This window comes from Lathyrus oleraceus, chromosome 7 (genome assembly GCF_024323335.1).
Source record: "Lathyrus oleraceus cultivar Zhongwan6 chromosome 7, CAAS_Psat_ZW6_1.0, whole genome shotgun sequence".
In the NCBI taxonomy this organism is placed as follows: Eukaryota; Viridiplantae; Streptophyta; class Magnoliopsida; order Fabales; family Fabaceae; genus Lathyrus; species Lathyrus oleraceus.
In genome coordinates, this window is record NC_066585.1 from 198,216,043 (window position 1) to 198,224,696 (window position 8,654).

Sequence of the window (8,654 nt, forward strand, 5' to 3'; positions counted from 1 at the left end):
ATAACTCCATAAAAGCAAAATAAGGAAGGATCCTAGATCCAGGTTTAGATCTATACCAGAGGCTGGAGGAAATTTCCTTAAAGATCATGCAGAAAGTTCAAGATCCATTCTCTGGTGTAACATCGCTGACACTTTTGGCTGGTAACATAGTACTCACCATGGCGGTGCCAAAGATACCATGAGTTCATAGTTAATTACACCGGGATATAACGAGCTCATAATTAACGTCGGAGATGGATCTAGTTTAGAAGCACCTTTTATAGGTATTAAAGGATCTCTGACCGATGGACTGACTTTTCTTAGATTGGATCTGATGTTTCCCTTATTGCTTGGTTCAGACCTATCCAGGAGGTTCAGCCCAAGGGCATCAAATAGGGAGCAGAGACGCGTGATCGCAGATACAGTCTGCCTGGTAAGTTCAATTGTTCCTCTGGAGTCGGGGTCCAAACGAGTTTTTTATCAAAAACATCCCTCGATAGACATTACCCAACTTATATAAGCTGACAATCACATCCCTGTAGTCAGGCCAAAAAAGGTGAATGGAATTCATCGACTATAAGCTTGAGGAGAAGGCATCATGGATTCTGGTAGCTACCTCTGATATCCTCCCGACTTTGTTGTTCCAAAGGAAAGAGTAGATGGGAAGAACAATTTGAGCCCTAACTAGAGGTCAAAGAGGTAAACTCTCCAGGAACATTATCCATATTGATCATCCTCTTGGGTCTAAGGGATGTTGATCATAAGGTCGAATCGCATGTAAGTAGATTGAAACTCTGGTAAACAGATCCCTGATGTCGAACATGATGTCTCGACCTCAGGGTCTGTATATTATCACACAACAGACAATAGCAGGATAAAGAAAACAGTAAATAACACACGTAGTTGTTAACCCAGTTTGGTGCAACGTCACCTACATTTGGGGGCTACCAAGCCAGGAAGGAAATCCACTATCACATACTTAGTTTGAAGTCCTGAACAACCTCAGTGTTTACAAACCTCTCTCCTAATCTCTACTTGTGGATGTTTATATCTAGAGCAACCCTAGATATGAGACCCCTCTCACTTCCCTCAATCACAAGATAATACACAGCAGAAAAGCATAATCCACTCTTGCTTAAAATCTTCTGAGGGGTAGTAAATTATAACTCAATACACTCAGTTCAATTCAAGTATCAATGTGATACTCGAATCGCTCATATAAAACACATACATGAAACCCTAATGATAACACAATTCTACACTACTTCGATACATTTCTAGGTTAAGAACTCCTCTATATATAGAAGTGATACGCATGGGCTTCGGTCTTTGATGTGAAGCAGATCCAAGATCTCTTCTCAATCTTCTAAATATATGATTCTCATTAAATCAAATGTTTCCTAATATGTCTTGACATTATTTCCTTCGTGTACAAGTCAAGATACAATCTTCTTCAATCACACGCGCAATAGATTACAAAAACTAAATCTTTAGAGAATTTGTAGGAAGCACAATTAAAGATACTAAATCTCATAACTAACGCAAGATGGATTATGTAGAATGTTGAAGCAACATGTTAGGACATCTTGTTCAATATCTTGCAAATACTTGTTTTTCTAAAAAAGCAGCCAATCACCAAAAGACAAACCTAACAATCTCCTCCTTTGGAAATTTTTGGATAAAACAATCTTTGCAATGGTCAGCTGTCAATAAATAGAAGGGATAGACACGGGGATGTGTATCAACAAGAAAGCATATAGCATCCTTTACCATACAGTCAACAGAGGCAAGCACATCAAATCAACAGGCCTCACACTATAAAAAATAAAGGCGCACAAGAAAAAAGATCCTTCTATCTTATACAGGATGTCAGGACATTGTTCCTGACATCATGAACAGCAGAACTAGATCACCAGATCAGGCGCTCCTGATGAGTATCAGAACAACAGGTTGAGTTTCCTCATGGGAGACTCCCTCTACATACCTGCATATGCTCCCCCTTAAAGAGCAACTCATCCAAACAAACATACCAGTCCAACACAATCAAAACACACTAACTACTCCCCCTTTTAGCCATAAAGTTATCAAAACAAAACACAATTACCATACCATCAAAGTCAGACACACAAGATTAAGAGGGTTATAAACCAATAAGTACTTAAGGGTGCACAAAAAAGAATCCATGGCACATCCCACAAAAAACAACAAATTCAGGAACAACACACAAAAGAACTATAGAACATTAATCTTCATCACTGTTAGTCTCTTCCTCATCACTAGTAGTAGTTCTGTCTTTATTATCCTTTTCATCATCAGTTCTATCAGCTTTCTCACCACCTTCCTCTTCAGAAAGAGCCTTAATTAACATTTCAAGTTTGCATTTACTTTCAGTATAATTCTTTATATTCTCATCCAAAGTCTTACAGGTGTCTTCCAGCTCAGTAAGAATGATTGTTCTGTCAGTGGACCTTGAAGAAGTATGTCCAGATGTCATGACAATGTCTGGGACATGTTTCCTAGTGAACAGTCTATAATGCAATGAGAGAGAAGGGTCCATTTTGCAAGTACTGTCAAAATTGATCAATATGCTAGGGTGTTGACTCAGGATAACTCCACAAATCAAATAGGGAAAAGCTATTGGCAATTTAACAGGATAAGATGCAACATGTTTCATAGTCTGATAAAAAACATAAGCCGCAAAATCAAAATTTGACTTGGTCCCAACAATGTAGATGAACTTACCTAGCCCAGTAGCTATATTGGAGGTGTGATTGGTAGGAACCCAATTAGCAGCTCCAATTCTATGGAGAACAACATACTTGACACTTAAGGCACTAGTAGACAATTTTCCTTTCCTTGGTCATTCCTTTACTTGCTTGGTTGTGATCTCTTTGCATATGACATTGTTTGAAACTTCAATTTCAGCTTGTTCTTCTTCATTTCTTCCCAAGAACCTGTTGACTATTTCAGGAGAAAAATCCACACATCTAACTCTAACATACGCTTTTCTAAATTCCTTGCTCCTTTTGTTGTCACACTCTTTGGAGATGTTCATAATAAATTCTTTGATCAGCATCACATAGCACTTCCCATAACCTGTTACAATTTTCATCAGACCAGCTTCTTGAATTAGACTCAGCACCTTTTTACATTCAAATACATCCTTCCCCAATTCCCTTTCTAATGATAACCTTATTTGATAAACATATTTCCATTTTTCAACATTTTCCATAGAGTGAAAAGAGATGTTGTCAAGTGGTACTTTAGGAATGTTTAATGGAATCTTCTTCCCAGAGGCTTGCTTTCTGGAAGTGGAGATGATGTCTTGAATATTATGTTCGATATCCTAATCAGATTCAGTAGGAACTTCCTTCCTTTTCAAAGACTTCTTCTTAGGTGTAGAAGTAACCACCTTGCTCCATCTTTTAGTGGGACCAATATTAGCCTTCTTCCTAACAGATTTGGAGGGAGTGTTGGAGGACCCAACAACTTGACCCTTCCTATTCTTCAACCGTTTAGATATGCTAGGAGCCAATCTTTGCCCGATAGGACCATCATCAGAGTCCAATTCCTCATTATTACCAATGTCAGTGGGTTGATCAACTGGGTTGTTATCTTTGTTGCCCAGTTCATTAAGAATACCTTCTAACCTTTCTTTGTCTTGAGATTTCTCAGGAGAGATAGAGTAGGATCATGCACATTAGGATTATTTCTGGGGTTCTCATAATTGTTATCCGGTTAGGCCAAGGATGTGGAGACATTCGGCACAACATTGATCTTGGGGTCAATCCCAAAAACCTAAGAAATCAGCACCCGGATGTTCTTATCAACATCGTCTCTATCACAAACGATCATGCTAGATTTACTTAAGGTAGTAACAGATCTAAGTTTATTGTTGGTTCCATAATCTTTAACGTTTTCAATAACATTTGTCGCAGCGGAGCAATCTTCATTCATACCAACATTAGGTTCAATGTTGATGGGATCAAGATACAAGCTAGTCATGGACATGGGTTTATTCACACCAGTGGAAGGTTGAGGATCATTCATATTTCTCACAGTTATGAAGGGAGTGGAAGAGGTACTTACTTTAGTAGGTTTTCTTTTTCTTGAGGAAGAAGTTCTGGCCTTTCTCACGGGGGTTGCATGGACAACAACGATTGAGAGAGGAACAACATCAGTGATGACATCTGAGAGATCTATTACAGTGCCACTATTATTAGGGTTTGCATGCTCTTTGGAAGATTTGCTTGGAGTGGAGACAGAAGGTTGTGATATTTTGGATGATTTTAGTAAAGAGGTGATGGAGAGATGAAGTTGTCTGAGAATGCGTTGGAGAGAGAGAGAGTGCAAAGGTTAGCGTGAGGGTGCCGTGTTGGAAAATAAGAAGGATGTGTAATGATGGACTTTGAGTTTTACGCACAGTTAAGTGAAGGGAAGAGAAAAATCGATTTCTTCTTCCCTGCTTCAGTAATTGCTATAAATCTTCAAGCATACAAATGCCCAAATCGTCCCTTAGTTTTTCGAATTTACTTGCATATAGGGCTTTTGCAAAAATGTTTGCCAGTTGCTTTTCAGTAGTTACATGCTCAAGAGTGACAATTTTCTCTTCCACCAGATCCCTAATAAAGTGATATGGGATATCAATATGCTTAGTTCTGCTATGCTGAATAGGGTTCTTGGAGATGTTAATAGCACTTAGGTTGTCACGGTACAATGTCATGACATCTTGTTGGACGTTGTATTCTTCTAACATTTGTTTCATCCAAATCAACTGATAACAACTACTTCCAACAATAATATATTCAGTCTCGGTTGTGGATAAGGACACACTATTTTGCTTCTCTTACAAAACCAAGATATTAGATTATTTCCCAAGAAGAAACACCCTTCAGAAGTGTTTTTTCTATTATCAGCACTACCTGCCCAATCAACATCATGGTATCCAGTCAGTAAAGAGTTTGCATTGTGAGAATAAAACATTCCATATTCACCGGTTCCATTGATATACTTCAGAATCCTTTTAACTTGAGTAATGTGACTCATTTTGGGTTCAAATTGATATCTAGCACAGACTCCTACAACAAATGTAATATCAGATCTGCTAGTTGTGAGATAAAGTAGACTACCAATCATACTCATGTATAGGCTTTGATCCATATTTTTTTCCTTTTTCATCTTTGGTTATTTTTAAATGAGTTAGTATTGGTGTCCTTTTATGGCTTGCATTGTCCATGCCAAACGTTTTCACTATGTTCTTGGCATACTTGCTTTGGGAGATAAAGATAATGTCATCCATATGTCTGACTTGGAGCCCCATAAAGTATGGCAGTTCACCAACGAGACTCATTTCAAACTCAGGTTGCATTTGTTTAACAAAATGGTGTACCATCTGGTTTGACATCCCTCCAAACACAATGTCATCAATATATATTTGAGCTATCATGAGTTTACCATGTTCTTATTTTGCAAATAGAGTTTTGCTTGTTCCTCATTTCCTGTATCAATTGTTGACAAGGTACTCAGTGAGCCTTTCATACCAAGCCATAGGTGCTTACTTTAAACCATATAGAGCTTTCCTCAATTCGTAAACATGATCTGGAGAGATAGGATCTATGAATCCCTTGGGCTGCTATACATAGACTTCTTCATTTAAGTACCTATTTAATAAGGCACTTTTTACATCCATTTGAAATAATTTGAATTTAAGAAGGCAGACCACTCCTAACAAAAGTCTGATTGACTCAAGGCGATCTACAGAGGAAAATGTCTCATCAAAATCGACCCCTTCAATTTGAGTGTATCCTTGAGCAACAAGTCTGGCTTTGTTTATGGTCACAGTCCCTTTTTCATTAAATTTATTCTTGTAGAACCACTTAGTGCCAATAAAATTCATTCTTTTAGGTATAGGAACTAAGTCTCTTGCTTCATTTCTTATGAATTGACCCAATTCCTCTTGCATTGCATTGATCCAGAATTCGTCAATCAAAGATTCCTTCACATTTTTAGGTTCAAACTTAGAAAAAAGCATGCATTTTAGATCACATTTCTAGATCTAGTGGTGACTCCTTCATTAAGGTTTCCAATTATGAGATATCTTGAATGGTATTTTTGTATTATGATGGAGGCACCTTTGTTGACTTGAAGGTTATCAGGTTCAACACCTCCTGATTCACTATCTGATTCAATCACTTCCTCATTTTCAGTTGGGTTGATCTGCTGAAATGATGTCTCGACATTAGATTCAACATGTGTCCCCTTTTATGAGGTATTATCATCCACTACCACATTGATGGATTCCATCATGGCTTTGGTTCTGGAATTAAAGACTTTATAGGCTCTGCTATTTGTAGAGTATCCCAGAAATATACCTTTATCACTCTTGGGATACATCTTTCTTCTTTGTTCACAGTCAGCTAAAATATAGCATTTGCTTCTAAATACGTGAAAGTATTTGATTATGGGCTTCCTTCCTTTACATAACTCATAGAGAATGATTGAGGTTCCGGTTCTTAGGGTGACTCTGTTGTGAATATAGCAGGCAGTATTCATTGCTTCAGCCCAGAAATGATAGGGAAGATACTTGGCATGAAGCATGACTCTGGATGACACTTGGAGAGTTATGTTCTTGCGTCTCATAACCTCGTTTTGTTGTGGGGTTATAGGAGACGAGAACTCATGCCCAATGCCTTCAGAGGAGCAGAAATCAACAAATATGTTGTTTTCAAATTCTTTCCCATGGTCACTTCAAATCCTGATGATTTCACTTTCTTTCTCTCTTTGAATCCTTTGACATAGATCTTTGAACACCTCAAAATCATCATATTTTTCTTTGATGAAGTTCACCCATGTGAACCTTGAAAAGTCGTCAACAATAACATAGACATACCTTTTCCCTGCAAGGCTCTCAACCTGCATAGGTCCCATTAGGTCCATATGAAGGAGTTCCAGAACTTTCAAAGTCGTTTGATGTTGTAACTTTGGATGTGACATCTTGGTTTGCTTTCCAATTTGACACTCACCACGTATTTTACCTTCTTCGATCTTGAGTTTAGGAATGCCTTTGATGGCTTCTTTTGACACAATCTTTTTCATCCCCTTCATATGCAGATGTCCAAGTTTTTGGTGCCATAGATTAACTTCTTCTTCTTCTTTGGATATCATGCATGTATGAGTGTGGTTTGTTTCTGTACAGGACCATAATTAGAAGTTGTCCTTAGACCTGACTCCCTTCATTATCACTTCATTTTTTTCATTTGTGACAAGACACTCTGATTTTGTGAAGTTAAATTTAAGACCTTCATCACATAGTTGACTAATACTAATCAGATTAGCAGTCAAACCCTTTACCAACAGGACATTATCGAGACTTGGAAGTCTAGTACATGTTAGTCTTCCAACCCCTTTAATTTCACCATTGTCCCCATCTCCAAACGTGACATGACCGGTTGAGTATGGCATGATGTTTTCAAGGAACTTCTTGACACCTGTCATGTGCCTGGAATAACCACTGTCAGTCTTTATGAGTTGAAGCTCTTAGAGAGGTGTAAGCTATAAAGCTGGTGTTGACAGTCTTGGGTATCCACTCCCTTTTTTCGTTGACCCTGAGTTGTGTTGGGTACCTTGGATATCCATACAATCTGAAACATAAAGGTTTGATATGGCCATATTTTCCACAGTAGTGACATCTCCAGTGAGATGATCTTCCTTTAGTGTGAAGGTTTTGATGATTGACATGATGTTGAGACATAGGTTTTGACATGACAGGTTTAGACTCCTCCCCTGGAAGAACAAAGTTGATCATCGATGATTCTCCTTGGCTATGAAGAGATTGATTTTTAAAGTCAAACCCTCTTAGATCTCCATCTGCTTTTCCAATTTGCAGAACTTCATCTAATATGTTAGATCCCTTGTTTAGAATGTTGACATATCTTGTCATGTTGTTAAGTTTGGAAGACAACAGTATCACTTAATTTTAGAGCTCGGAGATGGTGAATTGCAATCCTTCTTTTTCATCTTGTAGTTGAGATATAATTTTCTTCTATTTTTCTCCCAGCAGACACACTTCTTCACTTCTGATGCAGAGCTCTCTATATGAAGCAGCTAGTTCTTCATAGGATAGTTCTTCATCACATGAATCATCATCATATTCCCATCTTCCAGTTAGAGCAGTAACATGTTTATCAACTTCCTCCTCATATTCACTTTCTGAGTTGTCCTTATTAGACCAAGAAATAGATAGACCTTTCTTTTGTTTCTTGAGATAGGTGGGACATTCAGCTCTAATGTGTCCAAAACCTTCACACCCATGACACTGGATTCCTTTACCTTCATTTGATCTCTCTTCAGTTCTTGATTTTCACTGGAAGTCATTAGTATTCCTGATGTCAAGAGGGATGTTCTTGACATTGGGTCTTAACTTCCTTACAATTCTCTTAAGAACCTTGTTGAATTGTCTTCCTAGAAGCACTATAGCATTGGTCATTCCTTTATCAGTATCCAAATCACATTAGTTTTGTTCATCTTCAGTGTTGGATACAAATATTATGCTTTTAGTTTTCTTTTCAGTTATGTCACTAATACCTAACTCAAAAGTTTGAAGAGATCCAATAAGCTCATCTGCTCTCGTGGAGCTTATGTCTTGAGCTTCCTCAATAGCTGTGACCTTTATGTCA

The 8,654-nt window shown here is 37.9% G+C and overlaps 1 protein-coding gene across 1 annotated transcript; it reads right to left on the minus strand.

Moving 5' to 3' along the window:
• Nucleotides 1–2,221: 2,221 nt before the first annotated feature.
• LOC127102898 (uncharacterized) lies at nucleotides 2,222–3,211 on the minus strand. The gene is made up of 2 exons (XM_051040218.1): nucleotides 2,934–3,211; nucleotides 2,222–2,780 (listed from the first exon to the last, which is right to left on the minus strand). The coding sequence occupies exons 1-2, from the start codon at nucleotides 3,209–3,211 to the stop codon at nucleotides 2,222–2,224; spliced, it is 837 nt and encodes a 278-aa protein (XP_050896175.1).
• Nucleotides 3,212–8,654: the final 5,443 nt, after the last annotated feature.

Coding starts and splice junctions, on each gene's coding strand:
- LOC127102898 (XM_051040218.1), bottom strand. CDS start 3,211: ATGGAAAATGTTGAAAAATGGAAATATGTTTATCAAATAAGGTTATCA. Junction 2,781..2,933: donor TCTCCTGAAATAGTCAACAG/GTTCTTGGGAAG, acceptor TGTTCTCCATAG/AATTGGAGCTGCTAATTGGG.